Raw genomic sequence first — 26788 nt, forward strand, 5'->3', positions numbered from 1 at the left:
ACACCCCAACCTCCTTGCCTCAGCCTGGAGCCCCCTCCTGCACCTCAAGCCCCTCATCCCCAGTTCCTACCGCAAAGCCATTACCCCCAGCCGGAGCCCTTACCCCCACACAGACACCCTAACTTCCTGCCCCCAGCCCAGATCCCCCTCCTGCACTCCAAACCCCTCATCCCCAGCCCCACCCCAGAGCTCTTACCCCTCACCCCTCCCACACCCCAACCCCCTACCCCAGCCTGGAACCCCATCCCGCACCCTGAACCCCTCATTTCTGGACTCACCCCCGAGGCCGCACCTGCCCCCACACTCCTCCCTCCCTCCCTCATTCATTTTCACTTGGGCGGGGGTTGAGCGGTCCTACCAAGTAGCCAAAGTACAACCAGCCACCCTGGCCTTTATTTGACCTAGGAAGCAGTTTTTCAACTTATCCCATCAGATCTTTTCTGCATTTATCTTCCCTCCTTGCCTTTTGATTACTAGCCCCCAAAAAACAATCTTTCTAAAGTAATCCCTAGAAGATGTAGGCTCAGAAATGTCAATATTTAACTTCAAAATCTTCACAGGATGTGACAGATTGTTACTTAGGGTCATATATTGATTATTCTTAATCAATACACACAACTCCCATTGAAATCAAATTGAGTCCCTTCACGGATCAAGGGTCTTCCAGGGGCCTGAAGGTGCTAAAAAGCTCCTGCCAGATAGATTTACTGTATTTGTTTTGAATTTAAATTTTAGAAATAGTCTTAGAAATTATAATTACTATATAAGTGAAAGCAAGGGGATATTTACCAGTAACGTTAAAATACAGCACAACTTACTAGCTTATTAAATATAAATAAATTAACTACTGATTCAGTGGTACAGTATTTGTTTAGTCATGCCTTATAACTAGATTGCTTACGAGACTAGTATGCTAGTTATCTAGTATACTAGTTTATCTAGTATGTTTATGGCTACGTGGTGAGGAAGATGCTACATGTAAGAGCTATAGCCATACATCTAAATCTGCCAAACTCTAAATGTGAGATCAGAAGCTAAAATGAAGGACACACAAAAAATAAGTACACAGAAATCTTGTGCTAGATAGTTTTGAACAGCAATTTCCTCAGCTTCTGTTCATGACTCAGCATTCCTGTTATAAGCTACAGACAATACTAAGGTAACATCAGGCCCTTGTGGGATGAGGTAAAATTTAAAGTGAGTAAGAATTGCGATGCATGGCTGTCTCTGTTTGCAATACGCAGTGCTGTTGTAACCATGTTGTGTCAGTCCCAGGATATTAGAGAGACAATGAGTGTAGTAATATCTTTTATTGGACCAACTTTTCTTGGTGAGAGAGACAAGCTTTTGAGCTACCCAGAGTGCAGGACCTGAGGAAGAGCTCAGGGATAGTTCAAAAGATTGTCTCTCTCAGCAACAGAAGTTGGTCCAAAAAGAGATTACCTCACTCACATTGTCTCTCTGTTTGCAATGGCTGTTTGTCTGTTAGAAAGAGATTCTTAATACATCTGCTCCAAGATATCAACAAACAAGCTAGTCTCATGGGTTCAGCTGAAGCTGAAGACATGCAGACCCAAACTAAACTGTTCTTTCAAAACTTCCCTAAAGTCTGAGTTTCTACAACTTTTTCCTGCAACTATTCCAGAGGGAAAATGCAATGTTCAATCCAGGAAAACCTCTGCTTTAATTAAATCAGCATTCTGCTCCCTGGGGTAGGGGAGTAGCAGGGAAGCAAAGGGAATGCAGGGACTGCTGACCTGAGAGGGCTTTGCACAGACCATGGGAAGGCTTCTTGTTTTTCCTTCCCTGCACAGCCAACACCAATGGCTTCCCACAATCTGGCCCTAGATATTTTGAAGTGAATACTGTGTTCCCAGAAGTTGCCAGCCTGACTGCAGTAGATACTCAATTCATCTACTCATCGACACAACAAATATGCTATGGGCATTGGGGTATGGACGTTTCTCCCATAATAATGCTGCCTTGCCAATGTATTTCAGTCCTGTTCAACATGGACCAGCACACGAGAAGTAATTCAGTTTATGGTTATGAAAGTGTTGCTTTTTCCACAGAAACGCCTGAATAAGATTGTGGCTTGTAATGGCAGGCTTTGTGTAGGGCTGTCAAGCGATTAAAAAAATTAATTGCAGTGTTAAACAACAATAGAATACCATTTATTTAAATATTTCTGGATGTTTTCTACGTTTTCAAATATATTGATTTCATTTACAACACAGAATACAAAGTGTACACTGGCAAAGAGTCCTGTGGCACCTTATAGACTAACAGACATGCTCACTTTATATTTATTTTTGATTAGAAGTATTTTCACTGTATAAAAACAAAAGAAATAGTATTTTTCAAGTCACCTAATACAAGTACTGTAGTGCAATCTCTTTATCATGAAAGTTGAACTTACAAATGTAGAATTATGTACAAAAAATGCATTCAAAAATAAATAATGTAAAATTTTACAGCCTGCAAGTCCACTTAGTCCTACTTCTTGTTCAGCCAATCGCTCAGACAAACAAGTTTGTTTACGTTTGCAGAAGATAATGCTGCCCGCTTCTTGTTTACAATGTCACCTGAAAGTGAGAACAGGCGTTCTCATGGCACTTTTGTAGCTGGCACTGTAAGGTATTTATGTGCCAGATGTGCTAAAGATTCATATGTCTCTTCATGCTTCAACCACCATTCTAGGGGACATGTGTCCATGCTGATGACGGGTTCTGCCAGATAATGATCCAAAGCTGCGTGGACTGATGCATGTTCATTTTCATTATCTGAGTCAGATGTCATCAGCAGAAGGTTGATTTTCTTTTCTGGTGGTTCGGGTTCTGTAGTTTTTGCATCAGAGTGTTGCTCTTTTAAGATGTCTGAAACCATGCTCCACACCTTGTCCGTCTCAGATTTGACAAGGCACTTCAGATTCTTAAACCGTGGGTCGAGTGATGTAGCTATCTTTAGAAATCTCACATTGGTACCTTCTTTGTGTTTTGTCAAATCTGCAGTGAAAGTGTTCTTAAAATGAATGACATGTGCTCATGGGTCATCATTCGAGACTGCTATAACATGAAATATGTGGCAGAATGCAGGTAAAATAGAACGGAGACATACAATTCTCCCCAAAGGAGTTCGGTCACAAATGTAATTAACGCATTATTTTTTTAACAAGCGTCATCAGCATGGAAGCAAGTCCTCTGGAATGATGGCCAAAGCACAAAGGGGTCTACGAATGTTTAGCATATCTGGCACATAAATACCTTGCAATGCCGGCTACAAAAGTACCATGCAAATCCCTGTGCTCACTGTCTGATGACATTGTAAATAAGAAGTGGGCAGCATTATCTCCCGTTAATGTAAACAAACTTGTTTGTCTTAGCGATTGGCTGAACAAAAAGTAGGACTGAGTGGACTTGTAGTCACTAAAGTTTTACATTGTTTTGTTTTTGAGTGCAGTAAGGTAACAAAAAAAATCTACATTTGTAAATTGCACTTTCACGATAAAGAGATTGCACTACAGTACTTGTATGAGGTGAATTGAAAAATACGGTTTCTTTTGTTTATCATTTTTACAGTGCAAATATTTGCAATAAACAACATACACTTTGATTTCAATTACAACACAGATTATATGAAAATGTAGAAAAATATCCAAAATGTTTAATAAACAATAGCATACCAATTGAAATTTAACAGATTAATTTCTTTATTTGTGATTAATTTTTTTGAGATAATCGCATGAGTTAACTGCGATTAATTGACAGCCCTAGTTTTGTGGTGTAGAGTTGGGTAAAATTTTCAGAAGCGCCTATGTGACCTAGGAGGTTAAGTCCCATTTTCAAAAGTCACCAGGGAACTTCAATGAGACTTAGGCTCCTAAGCGCCAAAGTCAGTTTTGAAAATGGGAGTCAGGAACTTTCTGAAAATTTTACCCATTATCCATGAGGAAACAAACTGAGCCTATAAACTCACTTGACATAAGTCACCAAACAGCTGTTAGATGATCACAGCTTTCCACAAGTGATCTAGACTTCTTCAGTGGAGACTCAGATTCTTAAAATTTTAATTTATTAATTATTTTTAAAAGACCGTGTCCTGCTACTCATTCTCTTAGCCATCAAATCTCTCCAAGTTCAGGGGTAAGGAAGGCAAAATTAAACATCGACACAAAATATGGCACTGACACCATTAGGCCACACCTGTAAACAAAAAACCAATTGTGCTAAACCACTGTGCCTCTCAACAAGTTTTACTTGGAGACGCCAATTATGAAAAGACCATAGGTCTAAATTTTCAAGTGAATGGGCTAGACTTACATATTCATATACAAATGCCTCTTTGTATGTGTTTTGCATTAAATATTGATTTATTTCTCATACTGTATATCTGTTCTGAACTTCAAAATTTACTTTTTCAGACTAAGGTGTCTTAAAACTTCAAAATAAGTTAGAATTAATAAGTGGCTCAAGACCATCAGTCTTATTTATAATGTAATGGCTTTCCATCTCTCTGCACTAATCTCTAACACTCTTTATTACTCAGCAATTCAGACACAAACCATATTCATTTAGAAGGCATTTTTAAATTAGCCATATTAAATATCATACTTAAATTATATTCTAAATTGACAGGGAGCCATAAAACCGTGCAGGTCTGGATCTTTCTGATCCATACTTTTTCCTTTTAAAAGGAACAAACAAAACTATACAGTCTCAAATTATGAGGTTTTTCAAACTTTGCAGATAACATTTTCCTCGTTATACCACAGTGAATTTAATGTATAGAATCATAGAAATGTAGGGTTGGAAGGGACCTCAAGAAGTCATCTAGTCCAGCCCTTGCGCTGAGACAGGATCATTTGATTAGTTAACAGGAACAGAAGATACTCTGACTTAGTTGGCTTTAGGAATATTATTATTCTTTTATTGGATTCAGCTTTCCTGGTGGTTTCACGTTTGAACCAAGAGCCCCCTAGGAAATACGTAATATCAGCAATCATTAGTTTGAGCAGCATGTTTGTGCCACGCTTCCCTTCACTGGAATTTAGCAATATGAAATACGACTGCATTAATATATTACCAGCTTTGAACTCTTTAAAACAAAAACAGCTGTCACAATGAGTCCCAGCCTTAGCGCAGTAGTATTCACGTGTTTAGTCTATCAATTTCTTTAGGAATCATAGAATCATAGAATATCAGGGTTGGAAGGGACCCCAGAAGGTCATCTAGTCCAACCCCCTGCTCAAAGCAGGACCAATTCCCAGTTAAATCATCCCAGCCAGGGCTTTGTCAAGCCTGACCTTAAAAACCTCTAAGGAAGGAGATTCTACCACCTCCCTAGGTAACGCATTCCAGTGTTTCACCACCCTCTTAGTGAAAAAGTTTTTCCTAATATACAATCTAAACCTCCCCCACTGCAACTTGAGACCATTACTCCTCGTTCTGTCATCTGCTACCATTGAGAACAGTCTAGAGCCATCCTCTTTGGAACCCCCTTTCAGGTAGTTGAAAGCAGCTATCAAATCCCCCCTCATTCTTCTCTTCTGCAGGCTAAACAATCCCAGCTCCCTCAGCCTCTCCTCATAACTCATGTGTTCCAGTCCCCTAAACATTTTTGTTGCCCTTCGCTGGACTCTCTCCAATTTATCCACATCCTTCTTGAAGTGTGGGGCCCAAAACTGGACACAGTACTCCAGATGAGGCCTCACCAATGTCGAATAGAGGGGAACGATCACGTCCCTCGATCTGCTCGCTATGCCCCTACTTATACATCCCAAAATGCCATTGGCCTTCTTGGCAACAAGGGCACACTGCTGACTCATATCCAGCTTCTCGTCCACTGTCACCCCTAGGTCCTTTTCCGCAGAACTGCTGCCTAGCCATTCGGTCCCTAGTCTGTAGCTGTGCATTGGGTTCTTCCGTCCTAAGTGCAGGACCCTGCACTTATCCTTATTGAACCTCATCAGATTCCTTTTGGCCCAATCTTCCAATTGGTCTAGGTCCTTCTGTATCCTATCCCTCCCCTCCAGCGTATCTACCACTCCTCCCAGTTTAGTATCATCCGCAAATTTGCTGAGAGTGCAATCCACACCATCCTCCAGATCATTTATGAAGATATTGAATAAAACCGGCCCCAGGACCGACCCTTGGGGCACTCCACTTGATACCGGCTGCCAACTAGACATGGAGCCATTGATCACTACCCGTTGAGCCCGACAATTTAGCCAGCTTTCTACCCACCTTATGGTGCATTCATCCAGCCCATACTTCCTTAACTTGCTGACAAGAATACTATGGGAGACCGTGTCAAAAGCTTTGCTAAAGTCAAGAAACAATACATCTACTGCTTTCCCTTCATCCACAGAACCAGTAATCTCATCATAAAAGGCGATTAGATTAGTCAGGCATGACCTTCCCTTGGTGAATCCATGCTGGCTGTTCCTGATCACTTTCCTCTCATGCAAGTGCTTCAGGATTGATTCTTTGAGGACCTGCTCCATGATTTTTCCAGGGACTGAGGTGAGGCTGACTGGCCTGTAGTTCCCAGGATCTTCCTTCTTCCCTTTTTTAAAGATTGGCACTACATTAGCCTTTTTCCAGTCATCCGGGACTTCCCCGGTTCGCCACGAGTTTTCAAAGATAATGGCCAGTGGCTCTGCAATCACAGCCGCCAATTCCTTCAGCACTCTCGGATGCAACTCGTCCGGCCCCATGGACTTGTGCACGTCCAGCTTTTCTAAATAGTCCCTAACCGCCTCTATCTCCACAGAGGGCTGGCCATCTCTTCCGCATTTTGTGATGCCCAGCGCAGCAGTCTGGGAGCTGACCTTGTTAGTGAAAACAGAGGCAAAAAAAGCATTGAGTACATTAGCTTTTTCCACATCCTCTGTCACTAGGTTGCCTCCCTCATTCAGTAAGGGGCCCACACATTCCTTGGCTTTCTTCTTGTTGCCAACATACCTGAAGAAACCCTTCTTGTTACTCTTGACATCTCTGGCTAGCTGCAGCTCCAGGTGCGATTTGGCCCTCCTGATAACATTCCTACATGCCCGAGCAATATTTTTATACTCTTCCCTGGTCATATGTCCAACCTTCCACTTCTTGTAAGCTTCTTTTTTATGTTTAAGATCCGCTAGGATTTCACCATTAAGCCAAGTTGGTCGCCTGCCATATTTACTATTCTTTCGACTCATCGGGATGGTTTGTCCCTGTAACCTCAACAGGGATTCCTTGAAATACAGCCAGCTCTCCTGGACTCCTTTCCCCTTCAAGTTAGTCCCCCAGGGGATCCTGGCCATCCGTTCCCTGAGGGAGTCGAAGTCTGCTTTCCTGAAGTCCAGGGTCCGTATCCTGCTGCTTACCTTTGTTCCCTGCGTCAGGATCCTGAACTCAACCAACTCATGGTCACTGCCTCCCAGATTCCCATCCACTTTTGCTTCCCCCACTAATTCTACCCGGTTTGTGAGCAGCAGGTCAAGAAAAGCACCCCCCCTAGTTGGCTCCTCTAGCACTTGCGCCAGGAAATTGTCCCCTACGCTTTCCAAAAACTTCCTGGATTGTCTATGCACCGCTGTATTGCTCTCCCAGCAGATATCAGGAAAATTAAAGTCACCCATGAGAATCAGGGCATGCGATCTAGTAGCTTCCGTGAGCTGCCGGAAGAAAGCCTCATCCACCTCATCCCCCTGGTCCGGTGGTCTATAGCAGACTCCCACCACTACATCACTCTTGTTGCACACACTTCTAAACTTAATCCAGAGACACTCAGGTTTTTCTGCAGTTTCGTACCGGAGCTCTGAGCAGTCATACTGCTCCCTTACATACAGTGCTACTCCCCCACCTTTTCTGCCCTGCCTGTCCTTCCTGAACAGTTTATAACCATCCATGACAGTACTCCAGTCATATGAGTTATCCCACCAAGTCTCTGTTATTCCGATCACGTCATAGTTCCTTGACATCACCAGGACCTCCAGTTCTCCCTGCTTGTTTCCAAGGCTTTCCTTGGAAGGTTTCCTTGTTTCCAAGGAAGACAGCCAAAGAGTCAGAGCCTCGCAGTGACAACTCTTCTGGTGAAAGCTGTATGTGAAATCTGATCAAGACTTGAGTGATTTTTCTGGATCCAGAAACACTAAACCTCTACAGTCTTTCTCATGTTTTGTTGCCATATACGTCTACTCAAAATCTTCAGAGGCTCATCACAAGGTTGAAATGCTCATGTGCTGTTTATTACTTGTGCCCCACTGTCATGGGGGCATCACAAGCACAAGCTGCTTCCTGCTGAATAAGAGCTCTGTGGTGGTAACCACTTGATCAGCCCTGTTGAATCAAGGGGTCATCCCCTTTCTCACAGCCCTGCCAGGGAATATCACAGGTAGTCCACACCATCCTACTCAACAGGAAAACTTTATTCACTCTCCTCCCTCTGACTCAGGTCACAAATACATGTCGCTGTTCTGAACACCATACTTACCTCTGCTCCATGCCCTGAAGGATGAAATCCAACCAGTTAGTTGGGAGCAAGAATTTGGGGTTGGGAAAAGAAGGCTGCACAGTGAGTCTTGGCCATTTTATTGAAACTAATACATGTATTGGAACCTTCAATTTGCTTGAACTGGCCCTGCCTCTTTCTTTTAAAAACCCAAACCAAAACACTTACCTGTGAAGGCAGGTCACTTGGATTAAGGTCTGGCACCCCACCATCTGAACGGCGAGACCTGTACCGTCCCTCAGAGTCTGCATTTCGAAACCGATCCTCTGTGTTGCTTGCCTCTGGCTGTGAGCTGTCAACCTCCAGAGGTGTGTGGTGTCCATTCTCCTGCTCTGAATTCTGGCTCTCTTTGCTTTCCTTGCTGTCCTTACTGGCTGGAGTTCTGGCAATGACCCCAAACTTTCTAGTTCTTTTCCCATTTTGAGCGGCTCTGTCACTTCGCTCCGAGGCAGGCTTTGCTTTGGGTTCACAGCTGTTGCTGTTGTTGCCATTTGATGGAGGAAGAGGGGCTTTGCGCTTAATGCGACGGAACATGATCAGGTAGATAAAGCCGCCATTCCAGCACTGATCAGCCAGGTAGCTGCGAGCAACAGAAAAGTTTGGATTATGAACAGATTGTCCTATAAAGTTCATACTGAAAATACAGTCAACAGGTATAAACTTCGCTAGGTATTGATGCACTTTCTAACACAATTCTTTGCCTAGTTAAATGCAATGATATATTGAACACCTTAAAGCATCAGCAAATGATCTCTGCAGTTGGTATTAGAAATTGTGAGATGTTCAGGCTCACAAGGGAGTTCTGTGCTCTTGCTTCAAATAAGGCTATTTTGCAAACAGTCCCAAAAAGGCATGCCATGCTCAAGGAGAAAATATTCCCCAATCACAAAAATGCTTCTTGCATACGAATTAGAGAAGATGCATCTGAAACAGGGAGTTTAAAAAAACAACAACAAAGCCTGGAAACAGGCTAATCACATTTTGGTATTCATGACAACTGGCAAAAACCACTCAGCTGGTCATCTTCCACAATTCAAACTCTGAATGCGAGACAGGTGTTTAGGCAGCACAATGAGATGACAGAGCGAAGCAAAAAACAAAGAAAACATTTTTCCCTCTCCAATGGAAACAAAAAATACCAGCCAGGCTTCATTTGTGCAGCAGCCCTCACAGTATTTGCATCTGAAATGAAGCCTTTTCCTTGAGATACATCTTCAGTTTTGGCTTGGGTACACGTGCCCTAGACCTTGGGGCAAATCCACTGTTTCTGTAAGTAGGCTCCAATTGCCCCAGTACAGCAAAACACTATGCTATAACCTATGATGTTCCTACTGGGTCCAATAAAAGGACAAGGAAATAAGGTGCGTTTCCTTTCATGACGTCTATTCTGATGGAAAGCGAGGTGATCTGAGCAGTGGAAGTAGCAGCCATAAGTAGCAACACACGTATTTACAAAATATCACTCCCACTCTCACCATCTGAGTGACACTTTACATCAATGTATTTCTACTTCAGGCAAAAAACAATTACCTCTAAGGAGCGGCACTCATTTATTCCAAAAGTGAATTTGGGTTCCTGTGTATTTAGGGACAACATATACCTCAACCTAAATTCTTTAAATATTTGGCTTTCAAGCCAAGAGTGTAACCAACTGAGAGAACAAATAAGCTTGAATTTGTACTTAACATATTTGTATGAATCCCTTCTGGTAGGTCCCATGCTAACTTAGGTTACATTGCCTACTTTGCTGGTGAAAGCAGAAAATGCTTCCAAGAATATCAAACAAACCATTCTCCAACAGCAATGAACATTCACTAACACGGAGCTGTTGGTAAACGTACAGTAACATCACCTTCTTGAGAGGTGAAAGTAGATGCCAGTTAAAGGAACTAAGGTGTAAAGATCTTTAGATGAAATAATATGGCATTTGCGGATGTGAGAGAAGTAGTCAGGGACTGACTGTCAGAGACACAGAGTCAAAGAGATTAAGGCCAGAAGGGACCCCAAGATCACCTATATGGTACAGGCCACCAACACAACCCAGCACCTGCACACTAAACTGAACAACCACAATTAGACCAAAGTATTACAGCCCATAGAAGATTATCATGTGCCACAGGCAGAGAGTGGGGGGACCAAAGCACATCACTGCTTGAGGCCCCTGCACTGGGAATTAAGTGAGAGATACCCAGACAAATCAGACGTGTGGCCTGCACTCCAGGATGCAGAGGAAGGCAAAAAAACCCCAAGGGCCCTACCAAACTGACATGGCGAAAATTCCTTCCCAACCCCACATATGGAAATCAGTTAGATCCTGAGCATGTGAACAGCCAGCCAAGCACATGAGAGAGAGAATGATTTCCCACCCCAAATGACTTGCACAATACATCTGTACTGTTAATGCTGACCATCTGTGCTGCCTGCCACCCCCCCCCACCCCCCAATCCCAGCTGCCATCCAGCTGAGCTGGGCTCGTTACACTGCCAGGGACGCTCAGAGAGAGCATGCAGGGGAGGAGCATGGGAAGCCTAAAGCCTGTTTATGAGTGAGGAGGGGTTGTCTGAGTGGCAAGGGTGAGTGACTGAGCGAGTGGCAAACTTTGGTGGTGGGTTCTTTGGTAATTCTTAGTGTATGAAAGAATGGACTAGGCATTGCTGGGTGAGTGGAGGAGGCATGCTGAGATGGAAGAGGCAATGAAAGCTGGAGAGGGCACTGGTTAGTTTGTAGTTTCAGTCCAGTTCTTTCTTATGGTTAGGTGTCCCTGTCATAAAATCCCACCGTCACAATTGGCCCTCATCAGTAAGGCTCTGATTTTTAAAGGTATTTAGACATTGCTCCACTCAACACTGCAAGGCCTACATGACTTATGAGCCTAACTCTCAGTTTCAAAAGTGACTCGGGCATTTACCCATTAAAAGGTCATGGGACTTAGGAGACCAAATATTAGAAAAAGAGACTAATTAGGCTCCTAAGTCACTTAGGCCCTACAATGCTGAATGACAGAATGCTTAAATACTTTTCAAAATTTGTGCCTATATTTCATCAGGGAGACCAATGATTAAAGGAACATGGTAACCACAGGCCCCATCTCATCAGAGATGGCCCCTTCAGAACAAGATTGAAGCACAATGAGTAAGTGGGGCAGGAAAGTCTGTATTGATAATGGCTACGCCGTATCTTCTCAGTGAACATGCAGAGGACTTCAGTCACCAGGATTATAAATTCAGCATCTTTCACAGGCACTGTAGTCATTTTTAAAAACAAAAAATAAAAACCATCTTTCTTTCTCAATCGGCTGGAAGTAGGCAACACAGTACACGAGCCTATACTAGCGTGGAAAATCTTGGCAGGGTTGGTCACTAATGCATCCAGAGGAGACTGGACCCAAAGGGTTAGATTATAACATTCCAGAAATAAACAGATATTTTGATTATTAAGACTTTTTCCCACCCCCTCAAATCAAGGGAAGAGGGGCAGTTTTGTTCCAGAAACAGTATGGGCTGCCCGGTTTTCACATTTATCTTTCAAGTTCAACTTTCAAGGCAGCCAGCAACGTTGATTAAAATTCATGACTTTTGCTTGCAGCAATACCATTGCACTCTGATCCATCACATATAAACTTGATAGCATTGCTTGTCCTGAGGGAGAGAAACAGAAGAGTGTCTCCTGCTCTAATAAGCCTATGGTCTGTTTTGCCTGCCATGCCGTTCACATACATACATTTCTCTGCATTAATAATTGCATGCTTTTTTAAGCACTGGTAATAGAGTACTTCCATTAGACAAATATAAATTCACCAACAAGATGAAATGACAGAGAATACAGCAGACAAATACCTGTTAAGTCCAGAAAAAATAAAGTTATAAAACGTATTGCAAATGAAGCAATTTTATACAGCAAAACAAAATATGATCTCTCTACCATTGTATATTCTTTTGTGACATGTTAGTTTTATTCATAACGTGTAAGATAAATGCTTTGGGGAAAGGATATAATATTCTAAAGGTTCATTTTATAAATATTCAGTCCACTGTTGGTTCAAGGATATGCTTAGAGACACAGGCCAGATTCTCAGTTGATGTAAATGGATGTAATTCCCTTGACTTCCATGAAACTACAATGCTTTACTTTATGAAGATCTGGCCCACATACTCTAGTCATGAGAACTGTAGTAACTCATGTTTCTATGTTCCCTTGATTGCTTCAGGGCAGTTCTGTGAATGCACTATATTTCTATGAAAGATGAAAATAAGTTTACACAGAAGAACAAATGAGTCTCTCTGAATAGCAATAGCCAGGCCAGCAGCCATACCACTTCAGGCAATGATCTTGTCAGATCTTCCAGGCTTAGGGAAAACTATGTGCTGGAAAAACAGGTGTCAATGATTCAGTAGGTGGCACTGTTCATTCTGAGTCACCGTTGATTCAACGCCCAAGCAACCCTGTGTTGGAAGAACTATGCTGATGGTGCAACACGCAGCTGTCTTTTTGTGGAGATAGACAACCAAGGTCCTGATCATTTGTGGTCATTTAATATAGAATGACTTCTTTTTGGGAGGGGGGGGGAACAAGGATAAGATTGTTACTCAAACTCCTAAGTTAAATTTCAATTTGGCTAACTACAGTCTGCCTACTTTTGCTTCTTTTTCCTTTACAGCTTCTTTTCCTGCTTTTCTAACGTTAAGTCTGAGGAAGGTGGAAAATCCCCTAAAATTGATCTTCAAGTTGATCTGCTTCAGTGCAAGGCAGGAATCAACCAGGAAGCCTGCCTGCAGAGCTCAGAATGGGGCAAAGCAGTAAGTACACTTTCCTCTGTCCTGATTGGACACCATCAAGTCTATACCAATGACAATCATGCCACAGAAAACTATCTGACATGTTTTTGGGGGGAGAAATAGGAAGGTTTTTTTAAAAAAAAAATTTTTAAGTATTTTGTGTATCTTAAGACTAATTACATTAATATTAAGATATAATAAACCAGAAAAGATAACAGTAGACTAACAAAAGCATGGAAAAGAAATTAACCCAATCCTACCAAAATGCACTGGTTGGTGAGGAGGAGCATCCCACGCCAGAAGACAAATAAGGGCTGGATTCAGTAAAATACCTGTTTAGCTTCTGCACTGCAGAAGCCTCTGCAAAAGTGATGCTGGATCCAAAATTCCACTTGTCGGGGTTTCTAAAGAACAGAAACCAGACAAACTTTTTACTGAATCTGGCACCAAAGGGGAGTATTCACTGGGTTTTTAAAAATTCAAATACCAGATGGATTTCAGAAACAGAGTTGCAATGTTATGGGGGAGAGGGGGTGCGCCTCTCATCACAGATTTAGAAGTACTAGCTTCGACAGCATACCACGAGGTCTTAATATTACTGATCTTGAAGAATGCAAGACATTTTATTAGTGCATAACACAATGCTGTTAATATGTTACAGAAACGGAACGCTTTACTAGAGCCATATTTGCCCAATTTTCTGTAGCAATGCTGACATTCACTAAATCATTTCAGGATGATGCAGCGGGCCCCCTCACACAGAAGAAAAGCCACAGCTCCCCTGCACAAAGAAGGAGGACCACAGAGACAACATGCAGGAAGACTCTAATTTGCAAAGGCAATTAATTGCAGACCAGTTTGCAGTCTTTGTAATGGATTCAAAACACCTTTCAATACTGCACTTAATTGTCTTAAATAAATACAGAGAGTATGAATATATTTTGCATTTCTGTAGCACCTTCCAAGGATCACAAATGCTGAGCAACCATTAGTGATTATGCATGAACTCCACAATACTCTAGTCCATGAGACATTGCTAAGGACACATCTATACAGCAAAAGCTGTGCATGAGTCACCTACCTGAGCTAGCTTGAACCCAGTTAGCGAGGGTAACAACGGTAGTGAAGACAGTGCAGAGTAAACTCGCGAGCAGAGTACGTATGCAGGGGCTGTGCCAGGTTTGTACTACCCACACTGTGCTGTCTTTTCACTACCATAGCTGCCCATGCTAGCGGGATTCAACCTAGCTTGGTTAGGCTGATTCCATGCGTATCGTTTGCTGTGTAGACATACCCTAAAATGAAGCTGCCTATGCTGCAGTGCCATTGCACTGTAGATTTCCAGTCTTCTCCACTGCAGCAAGTGTGGTATAGCAACATATTTTAAAACTGCCTAAGTGGTAGGTTAGTACTGTTTTATTTCTGTTTTTTAAACAGATGAGAAAACTGAGGCACAGTGGTTCAGTCCAAATTATCATAGGATAGCCGCACAAAAATCAGGAAGAGAACCCAGCACTGACACCCTCTGGTGATGAGCACTATAGAAAACCCTAAAAGGGATTAACTACATAGAACAAATGAACCCAGGTATCCTTGCTCCCAAATTCAGAGCTAGGACATTCTCCAAGACATCTGCTTTGAAACATCCTTGTCTTCATGTTTTGAATTAATGACAGTCTGAACCTTTTTCTGACTTGATCTCACTCTCCTAATTCATATTAGCTAGGGTACAATATCAGTATCATATACATAGTCATGAGCAGTAGGGGCTGATTTGTTCCTTTCTTTGGGAGAGAAATCATCCATCTGCCAACCGACAGAACCACAAAAACTACACATGATTAAAACTAAAACTTAAAAAATAAATAAATAGGGTAACACAATCACTACTGATGCACTTGGTGTCTAAGGCAAAAAACAGAACAGATGCAATACAGTTACCTTCCTTGCAGCATGTCTGCCTGTAAGGAGCTGTGTCCCTGGTTACTACTACTACTACTAATGGGTGTGTAATCATACTCTCTTTCCTTCAGAATTATGAAGGGAACTGCACATCCATTACCTTCTATGACCTCTGTGTGTTAAAGTCCCAACTCTCATTTCTCCCTTACACCACTGAGTTGATTATTGATGTTATATAAACTGATAAATTAGCCGGGTTTATTCCAGGCTTAATGGCATATGTGTGAAGTGTCTGACACGGAAAGGATATTTTAGGATAAGTAAACAGAAAGCGTTCCCAGACTCGACAAGCACATGTTGCAATGAACTCTCTCTGTCTCATCACATTTGTTAAAGCTGTGCACTGACGTCTTCATAAACATAAATGGTCACGTTGAGCCATAGAAGAACCAAAGCAGACTATCAGAAAATGTCTGGGTTTCTTTTACAAACAAAATATTAAAAAATATGTTTATTTTCTAATAATAGTGCTCTTTTACATTTATACAGGGCCTTTCATCCTGGCGGATGCCAAAATCCTTTACAAACAACGCTTTACTAATTGTATACACACTGATATCTAGCCAACTGGCACAGAGTATGTTTCACAAGAGTGAGCAAGGAGGGGAAATTTTGGCCAGAGACTGGATTTCAAACCTCTACACAAAGTGCCACGGGACCTATAATGTCCAATGCAGCACAGACAGATCACAGACATGATTTTTGTTCTCTCCTGAAAGACTGTGACATGGTAAACTACTTGAAACTCAGTGTTCTCTACCTTGGAAGGATAAAGGGCTGAGTAGATCCTAACAAAATTCAAAGTTGTGGTTTTGTGGGTATTTGGAGCTGTGTTTGAGATCAACAAGCCATCTACCCTTCCAAAAGGCAGATTATCTAAATTGGCTATCAGATAGGAGTAAGTGAATGACTGATGATAGTAAAATATTGCCTGATCTAGCTGTGAGCATCTTGGAAACAAATTCTAACACAGAAGACAAGAAGCCATGGAAATATACAGCTGCTTAGGACAAAGTCTTTGCATCTCAGCGCAGTGATTCATGTCATCATGAAAGTATGTTACAACATGAAACAGCCAGTCCAGAACAGCCCTGAGCTCCAAGAGCCGGGCTGGAAGAACAGATTGTAGCTCACGAAAGCTCATGCTCAAATAAATTGGTTAGTCTCTAAGGTGCCACAAGTACTCCTTTTCTTTTTGCGAATACAGACTAACACGGCTGTTCCTCTGAAACCTCAGATTGAAGTTGTGATTTTAGCTCAACAGTCACACCCCCTCTTAGGCCTGCACCACGTCCTTTACACACACCCTGGTTGTCACCACTCATCTTTGCAACTTCCCGCGGGCGGAATTTCTGCCTTGCAGCCTCCTCCATGATTTATACTGATAGAAACCAATGTAAGATCCTTGTGTGAATCTGGCCCCTGTATTAACTGAATATGACAACCAAGAGGCTAGTACATAACAACAACAATAACAAGGCAAGCAGTTTCAACTCACATTGTCACACTCAACGAGCCCTTTCCTGTCTTAGATTCTGTGTGTGCGTTGACATATGGAAAAAGAGATGTAATATTCTCTACCTGCATTAATAAGATGATTAAAAAATGTAGAAATAACATGAGAAGGTCAATCAACAAGCTTAGCTGTTCTAAAAATATATCAACCAAGTTGATATATCTATGAATCTAAGTTAATTCAAATGGCCAGGGGCAGGTAACAGGGATCCCACTTCCTTTTGATGGTAAGCAATTTTGAGACTGTGACTTGTTGCCAAGAATAACCAATACTTCCCACAGTCTCACATCAGCAGCAGCTCTCTAAACAATATTGGTTTTCTGAAAAGCCAAGGCTTCTGCAGTGGGGAGAAAAAAACAACTTAAATTCACAGTTTTATAAGTCTTTATGGAACATTATTCACCAACAGCTTTACAAAAAGGGAATCAGTGAGTAACGAGAATAAAGCTACTGAATTTTTTAGAAATGCTTGTAACTTAACTTTCAGAAGGGCAGTCTGGTCCAGCAGTGAACTAACATGTCCTGGATCCTCTTTCTGGCTCAGTTTCCCCATCAATAAAATGAGAATGATAATAAGTTAATAATGTAATAATGTAATAATAATGTCCTGGAGCTGAAACCTGTAGGAGGCAGGTTTTTCTCTTTGTATGGACCGGCTGTGGAATTAAATTCCCACCAGAAATACATCGTGGCCACTTTTGGAATGAGACACCATACACATCTGTTTGCACAGGTATAATGAACTGAGAATATGTCTTTACAATTTATGAGACTAGGATCCGACCAGGAAAGGGAGCTCACTCGGATCTATGACAACAGGTTCACCGTTGAATGTCAAACACCGAGGAGTTGGCTACTTGGCTACATTTTGTGGGCTGCAGAAGAGAGCACATTCTACCTGCTTCTTTTACTGGGAAACCAACTTTAAGCCTTGCAAAATGTGACCACATACCCAATTATGTGAAGCACTATGTAAGCTAAGTTAGGTGGTTTCTGGGTCACCTTCCCAGGGTCTGCATCATCTGCCACCAGAAGAACATCTGAAACAACAAATGTCCCACACTGTCTCGCTCAAGTACTGGGTCTGGGTTGCATTGGGCGGAAAAACAACCGGACGCTCTTGGGCCTGCATTAGGTTGGCTCTCCTCTTCGTGCCCGTAAGGCCAGTGTAACAGTGGCTCCTGCCATCTCCTGCTGCAGCGTGTGCATGCTGCAGACTGAGTATGCCAAGGCGCTGCAGTGGTTCTCATTTTGCAGTGCACTAGAGGGCAATGGATGGCAGGAGCAGGGCATGCAGCAACTGGCACATGCAGTGCTGCCATGCCAATGCCACGGGCAGGAGAAGGAAAGCTGACCACAGGGGCAAGAGGTGGTAGCAGGAGCGATAAGGACTCGGTTCAGGGGGGAAGGAGCAGGGTTGGATCAAAAAGCCGCTCAGGCTTGGTTTGGGTGGGCTTGGGTACAGGTTGGGCCTATAATTTGGGCCCGGGCAGACCTCTAGATGGATGGTCTGGGTGCTAGTTTGTACCTTAGGAGAGCTAGGTTGAAGTCCCTGACCTGTCACTGGTCTCCTGCATGACTTTGGCAAATCCAACAAGGGACAATAGTTCCCCATCTTGCAGGGGCGTTGTGCAGATAAAAACTGTGAGCTGTTCACATACTAGGCTACCGGAGGCCATCTCAGGCCTTAGATAGAAGTACTGTTTAAGCCAAAATTAAATTGAAAATTGAAAACTTAATGGGCATTGTCCCAAAAGTGATGGCCAACAGCTAAATCACGTATAGATCACAGGTATGAGGAGAACATGGACTAGAATGGTTAATATTAGGAAAACGCAATGAGAATGTATAGGTCCTTTCTCTTCCATCCACACTGTAAAAAAGATTATTTTAGAAGTATTCTTAGTGCTCATGAAATGTGCCAAAATACGTTCTGGAGCCTTCTGTTTAGCCACTGAACATAGCGCATGGGCAGAAGCAACACAAGCCTCTTCCACACTGCCCCATAAGTGTGATTGCCAAGAAGTCCAGGGAGTGCCTCTGCGAGTAAGATGTTTGCATCTCTGCTTGAAGGTGCCAATTGTAACAGATTATATCATGTGGACACAGAGCCCGTAGGAACCGCACTATGATCACCATGTCATATAACCAATTTAATCATTATGTTACCCGTAGCTAGAGGGGTGATTTGCTAAATAAGTCTCAATATTTATTTTGCTGAGATTTAGGGCTTTAATACTGACAAAAGGCTTGAACCTTTATAAAAAAAAACAAAAAAAAAACCAGCACCTGTAAAGGGAATGGGATATGTGGGCCTTCAGTACTTCTTGGGGTCAGGCCTGAAAAGAAGATCCCAGCAGACAGAAGAGTGAATATTCAAAAGGCAAATTACCTTAAATACTTGGTTGCAGGCAAATAGCAGCCTGTGAAAAGCAGGGAACTAATTCAGTCAGGCCATCACAGGACTGCATGGTCTGGTTTGATAATACTGCTTACATTTCAGCAGTAAACATGTAACTGATGGCACATTCATTGTCTGCAGATATTTTCAGTTATCAGAAAAATAAGCTGGCGCGGCTGGAGCTGGGTCGCTGCACTCCCGCTCCCGGTGAGTGCAGGCCCGGCCCTGCTGCAGTCCTCAGGGGAGTGGGGGCAAGGCTGGAGCGGAGCAGGGGCCCTGGGGAAGAGTCAGGGCAGGGGCTGGAGAAGCACGCAGCTGCATGCTTTGCATAGGGGTAAGGACGGCCCAGTTTGTGGCTGTTTTAATTCACTCCTTTCACATTTGTTTCCTACACTTCAGAAAATAATCCAAACTCACCTACTATTCACCTGTAATTCAGGCTGTGTAAAGGACTTTGGTTTGGCAAACCCCAGACTGTCTCTCTGCATTTCTGCCCCTCCTTTTTCCACAATGCTTTTAAATGGCAAAGCCAAAGCATCTGAGTGCTATCTTCCCCCTTTTATTTCTCTCTGTCAGAGAAGCACAGCCAAAGAAATACCTGTGGTTATCACAACCTTTGTTTTTTTGCCAACACACAATCCAAAGAGTTGCAGGCAAGTGCTGGAGGAAAAAGAGTGGACATGTTGCCTCATGTTATATTAAGAGCTGTGCAATGGAACTTGACGTCCTATATATGACTGAAATGCCTCAAATTTAAACAAATTTTAAGAAGCTCTGTAACTGACAAAGCAAAATATTCTCCTGTCTCCATGATCTGACTTACTAAATGTGCTTCTCAAATGTCTCTGGTTTGGCTCCTTCAACTGTGGTGATTCCAGGGCTCTGATTTTCTGCAGGGGCAGTCTAGGTGGATATTCTACAATCTCACCAATCCAAAGTGAAAAAAGGAAGAATGTTGAGAAGGCAAAAAAAATGTTCACGAAAAGTTGGAGTGTACCATTTTTAAGGGCGCCTGCTATCACATTTCCTGCACCCCCTGACCCCCACTCAGAACGGTGACAGTCATCCATTTTTGTTCTACATCCATAACTCCTATGAGGACTCGTTGCAATTTCTAAATTGGAACTGGGAGATGTTTACCAGGAGGGCATTCAGGCAGTTAATCACACTCATGATTTCCATTTCACAAAAATCAAAAGAAGCCAACTAGCCGGCAACACCTGTTTTTGCAGAGTATATACACAGGCATTGAAAGACAAATAAGTACATATTTACTCACAGTAATAATTGCAGGTAATGATTGAATCTCATTACAGGGCAGCACTCAAACTGCTTTTGCTGCTTATCCCACAGAGACAAAATTTCATAATCTAATTCAGGATTATTAAAAGGGTTTCAAATCTACATTTATCTAATGCAGCCTGTGTCTGGACATTTCATCTTAAGTGAAATAAGACAGTTCAAATAATTATTTTAGCTTGTTGTAGACTGTCACACAAACAACACTCAATTAAAACAAAGTCTTGTATCATACAGTGCAGTATAGTTTATTTTCTAACTCCCTTCCTATTGTTTTGTGTGAGAACCTGCATAACCAAACACACCTGCTCTAAGGCTAACTGGTAAAATAGTTACGGTTTCAGCACACAATGAGATGAAGAAATACATACACACTCCATGTAAAGGAATGAACATGCTCCCATTGCCCACACAGTGACACTGCATTTCTGGGGCTCGTGAAATTTTGGCCCAAACTTTTTTAGAATTGTACCAACACTAAAAAAACCTCTCCCCCTTTCCAGACCTTCGTGGGTCTTGCAAATCGCATCTTGTCCCATGCCCTCTTCTTTAGTTTCTTCTCTTATCCCATCTCTGGACTCTGACTGGACAGTCAGCGCAGCAGCAACAAAAGCTGAGTAGATAGTGAATATTCAATATGTAATGAGGATTTAGGCTTTTAGCCAGATTCCTTATTATAACCCAGCACACTTAGACCACTAATACATCTGTAAGCAGAGTCAGGCTGAGCTGCAACCTGACATCTGGTGGTGAGGTGTGGCAAGTTGTGGAAAAGAACTTCAGGGGCTGATCTCATTTGCATAGGCACATCCACTCCACCTAGAATGAGCCCATAGCTGCCCAAATGGTCACTTTGGCTGTTGTGGGATCCCCAGTGTCTCTGTTATTGGGGCAGGAAGAATAAATTGTTATTATCCTGATTATGGGAATCAAGGACAGTGGAACTGTACTTGGCCTTTTGTTATGATGGAGGGATTCACCCTCAGCTAAGTAGCACTCGCTAGGCAAGGGACATGGGTTCCAAAACTCTGAATTGAGAGAGGCTGGAGATAGGTATTAGTATGTGGTGGTGTGGGCCCCTTTGTGAGGGCATGAAACATGAATTAGACCTCTGTCTCTCTCCACTGTGGAACATCAGAGCTAATTCTGGGTCTATTAGGAGTCTAGCTACAGGTGCTGAGCTGAATTCACTTTGGCCTTATGGTGTACCAGCACTGAGGCTCCCACTACTACAAGCTGAAATCACTAAAGAGCTAAAATTACTACGAGCTGAAATCACTGAGCACTGTGTTAAGTAGTGGGGAGCCTGAAGATCTATTGCAGAGTGGAGCAGAGCAGTTTGTGGGATGGCGGGAGCTGCTTGCGGAGCAGAGCCGTTTGTGGGATGGCTGGTGGAGTGGAGCGGAGCAGCTCATGGAGCAGATCAGAGTGAAGCCCTATGGAGCTGTGGGGCAGTCAGCTTCAGATCATTTAAGGTGCCCCTTATCTCTACCCCCTCCCCCCCCGCTCCCACACACACAATTTTCACCCAGACTGGGTGTTAGGATATAGATACTCAGGCCTGTCTGTAAAGGCCTATATTCTAAGAATTTAGGTGTATTCTTATCACTTGGCTAGTTATAGAGGTATAAAAGAGAGAATCAAAATCACTGTCTGCCAGTGTAAGGTAAAGAAAGTCCTTCTCTTACTGTGATAGTCAGAGAAGGACCTTACACTGGCATACAGTGATTTTGATTCTCTCTTTTATACCTCTATAACTAGCCAAGTGATAAGAATACACCTAAATTCTTAGAATATAGGCCTTTACAGACAGGCCTGAATATCTATATCCTAACACTGGGGAGTAACACTCTGGGGCTGGACTTTTGGGTTGTTGGACTTTTTGGACTTTGGGTGATTTTTGGGTTGCTGGACTCAAGAGGCGTTTGGGTTGTTGGACTCAAGAACCCTAGGGAAAGGACATGGCCCACTTTGCTGGGGTGGGTCTTTGCTCATGGTTTGGTTGATGAACCCTAGTTGTGGTGTTTTCCCAATGTAATGCTGATGTCGTTTACCTCATGTTATTAAAGATTCTCTACTACACCGAGACTCTGTGCTTGCGAGAGGGGAAGTATTGCCTCTCTGAGGTGCCCAGGAGTGTGTGTAAGATTTTCCCAAGTCACGGGGTGGGGGCTCAAGCCAGTTTTGCATTTGCTTTGATGAGAGGGAACCCCTGTGTACTGAACTTGGCCCTTGCTGCTATCAACTCGGCCTGGCAGAAGGGTTACCCATCACACAAGGGATGGATTTTGACCCTAAGTGGTCAGCAGTGAATTCTCCTGGCAGAAGGAAACTCTTCACTTGTGTAAAGCTGGCAAAGGCAGCTTCTGCAGAAGTCGCCTGCCCTTCCACCTGTAACCAGTTACCTGATGACCCTTCTTCCACACTCTTTTGCACTGAATGAAGCTTAGATGCAGGAAGCAAATCCTTTATCTACATCTCACTCCTTACTTGCTTCCTTGTGCCCACACTGAAGCCCAGAGCCTCCCGCAGGTCTGGAGGCCCGAGCCCCAGCAGGTGCTCCCAGCTCTCAAACTTCTGAAGATTGTCGTAGGCGGCTCAGAGGGCCAGTAAGTTTGGCCACCCCTGCAGTATACGGTAAATCCAGGGAATGAACTGTTTTTATTTCTATTAATTTGTTGAACTATCCTTCTTTTACATGTTTTGACAAGCTCTCTCCACTACAATCCAATATGCAGTACTATCTATCATTCTTGCTCAACAGTTTCTGTCAATGACTCCAAACCCTTCCCCTCCTGCTTCCTAAAACAGATTAATAGATTCATAGATACTAAGGTCAGAAGGGACCATTATCTTAAATATTCCTGAAATTTGGCAAGAATAAAAGATGTACTCTCCCTAAAACTATTACACAGAAACTGTAGTTCTGTGTGGTCATCTCTAAACTATCCTTACAGATCCTCCCATGTGCACAAACACTTAACATTTGAGTACTGTGTATTAGAGATGCAATGGTTTTATTTATTTGTTCATGTATTTATTTTTTGCAGACAAGTTTATCATCCTATCAGTGCCAGTTAAACAGCACCAGTGAGAGTTAATACAGCGCTTCTCAGTCTTCTTGGGCAAACCGAGCCAATTTACCAAAGGCAGTTCTTAGCTGTAACAGCCAGCACCCACTGGCTGCCATTCAGTTGCATGTGGATGGCATGCTCTGGGGCTCAATACAGCGGCTCATTGTAAAGGGCCCTAATTTGATCACACTCGCTTGTTCAAGAATTCCCACAGACTTCCGAAGAACAACTTGTGTAAATACATGCTACTTAAATGTAAGAGTGACACAATGATGCCCTATATGAGATGATAGGGGCTCAGAGTCCCAATCCTAACCCTGAAATACAAATACTCTTATACACCTTAAAAAAGGATACTTCTGTGTTCTACAGTCATTACCCAAAATTCTGCAGCAGCCCTATTTGGTCCAAAATAGTCCAGATTTTACATCTTTCCAGGAACGCTGCAAAAGCTGTTTGTTTGACAGGGTTAGGGGATGGATGAGGGTATATTCCTGGGTACAACTAGCAGGCTTTACTGCCATTTTCCTATTTCAGTGTCAGCTAGCTGATGTAACTTGCTTTCTGCATTTGAGGATTTAAGGCTGCTGGCTGGTTAATTTATTTGTATATTAGTATTTATGCCGCTAGGTAGTTGTTATTGTAAAGTCTAATTATTGTTGGAGCTCAACACTTTAGTACACGCACAACATTTTAAAAATGATAAATCTAAATAAATATTATAAGATGGACCATTATTGTAGAATTGTTTGTGTGTATCTATGTAAATATAAATTATAGGGAGAGAGCTGAGAGTGACCGCTAAATTTAGGTTGCCTAACACTCTCCATTACGAAAGATTCTTGCAACATTTTTTTGAGAAGCTCTCACACCTCCATGGTTTGCAGCAGGCCTTTGAAATTCAGCAGGGGCAATGCCCTTGGGCTAGAAACTTGCCTTTTCTTTGCCCTGGGAAATTCCATTCAGGGTGAGCTGAGTTATAAACTATTCAAAATAGCCATTTCCACAACGTGGCCTGCATGCCTCAGGAAGATTCTGGCAGCCTGCCAAAATAACAACTGACCACAAATATTCTAAAGAGCTGGGTTCATGGTACCACCAAAGCAATGACAGCACTTACCACTGCCACCACCACCTCCACTGCACTGGGAACACCTGGGTATGATGGTGGGTGGGGGACGAGTCAAGCCAGGTCAAACTCCCTCCCACCAAAGCCAGCACATGGCCCCAGTGTGCCGCCCCACTGACCTCCCCGCATAGCACTACATGGGAGCAGGAACTTCACACAACACCTGGATGCTTGGAGAAATTCAGAAAGGCTGGCCTATCTCTCCCTATAAAACTCCTGGAGCTGCACATGGCCCCAGCAGCCCGTCACCCTCCTCTGGAGGCACCATGTGGGACAGAAGTCACATCTTCCAGGGCAGGAAGAAGAAAAAGAGCCAGTTCAGACCAGGCCCCAGCACATGTCACCAGTAGCCAATATCCCTTTGAGATAATAGCCTTCGACTGCTGCCAACTAATGCCATTAAATCCTCTATCTAATGTGGTAGCAATCTGATCTGCAGTACTGAAGATTCCGCTGATAACATATGATGGATGGGTTCTTACAGTTGCACATAACAGAAATTTGTTTTTACTTTTGTCTGTCTATTTCAGGGGTGGGCAAACTACAGCCTGGGGGCCGCATCTGGCCCTTCAGACATTTTAATACAGCCTTCGAGCTCCTGCAGGGGAGCAGGAGTGGGGTCGGAGGCTTGCTCCACATGGCTCCGGGAAGCAGCAGCACATCCCCTCTCCAGCTCCTATGCATAGGGGCAGCCAGGGCGCTCCGCACGCTACCCCTGCCCCAAGCACTGCCCCTGCAGCTCCCATTGGCCAGCAAACAGGACCAATGGGAACTGCAGGGGTGGCGCCTGCAGACAGGGCAGCATGCAGAACCGCCTGGCTGCACCTCTGCATAGGAAGTGGAGGCGGGACATGCAACTGCTTCCGGGAGTTGCTTGAGGCTCGCGCCACTCAGAGCCTGCACGCCAACCCCCTTCTGTGCCCCAACCCCTTTCCCCAGCCCTGATTCCCCTCCTGCCCTCTGAACCTCTCGATCCCTCCCCCCTGTACCCCAGAGCTCACACTCACAGCCAGAGCCCTCACCCCTCCCCACCCCAACCACCTGCCCCAGCCTGGAGCCCCTTCCCACAACCTGAACTCATTTCTGGCTCCACCCCAGAGCCCACACCCCCAGCCGGAGCCCTCACCCCTTCCCGCATCCCAACCCCCAGTTTCGTGAGCATTCATGGCCCGCCATAAAATTTCTATACCCATATGTGGCCCTCAGGCCAAACAGTTTGCCCACCCCGGTCTATTTAAAAATAAAATCTAGGAAATCATGTGCAAACGTTTATGTCACAAGGAAGTTATTTAGGTTGCGAAGTCAAGCACTCGAAAGTTAGGAAATGCCAGATTTATGGTTGCCTGTTCAACATTAATTTGGCGCACCGTGCATATGCCTTATGATATAGCTTCCCAACCTCATTCAGTGAACAGGAGGAAGTCTCAATGGGGCAGAATTAAGAATGCATGAACAAATGTACATCTAGTACTTCCCAAAAAAACTGCGACAGAAGAAAGTGGTTTAGGTTGCAAAGTCAAGCACAGGAAGGTTAGGGAGGGGAGGGGTTGTTAAACATATACAATCTTCAAAAGGTCAGTGTGGTAGTATTTGGAAACTATTCCATGCAACCCGCCAAATGAATGTTTTTCATGCAGTGCTGGTTTCTGCACTTGGAACGATGCACTTCATAATCTGCTGCAACAATTCCATTAGTTACAGGGCACAGGTGTTACAAATAAGTAAAACAACTGACACACACAGTAAGAGAATACATTATTTTGTGAGCACAAGAGATGACAAGACTTTGGGCTGTCACATCTACTCATGTCATGAGCTTGTCCCAGTAACAACAAGCCTGTTTCCCAAGCTGCTACTGCAGACTGCTAGTGTTCATAATGGTTTATTCTCATCTGATTCATCGGCCCCAAGTGGCCACATACCGAATACCACCTCAAAGGCCAATAGAGGGGAGAATCAGCATTCCCACTATAAAGCATGCTGTTCTGAAGGTTAAAATTTATCATTTTGATGTACTAGTTTACCCCCAGCTACAACTGGCATTCAAAATCTCAGCACAGAAACAACTTAAAAAAATTAAATTAAAAACATAGGTTGTGGGAATGCAAAAGCCTCACCCCTAGAGCTGCCAATGTCTAATCA

General features: G+C 43.3%; 1 protein-coding gene across 9 annotated transcripts in view; it reads right to left on the reverse strand.

Annotated features, from left to right (window-relative positions):
- Positions 1-26788, reverse strand: part of PDZD2 (PDZ domain containing 2) — a 330979-nt gene that overhangs the window by 99546 nt on the left and 204645 nt on the right. For all 9 annotated transcript variants that reach the window (XM_078852715.1, XM_078852717.1, XM_078852719.1 and 6 more), the window contains one exon: positions 8659-9070. In XM_078852715.1, the coding sequence (XP_078708841.1) occupies positions 8659-9070 (412 nt within the window). The remainder of the gene's footprint in view (positions 1-8658; positions 9071-26788) is intronic.

Source organism: Lepidochelys kempii, chromosome 5, assembly GCF_965140285.1.
Source record: "Lepidochelys kempii isolate rLepKem1 chromosome 5, rLepKem1.hap1, whole genome shotgun sequence".
Lineage (NCBI taxonomy): Eukaryota > Metazoa > Chordata > Testudines > Cheloniidae > Lepidochelys > Lepidochelys kempii.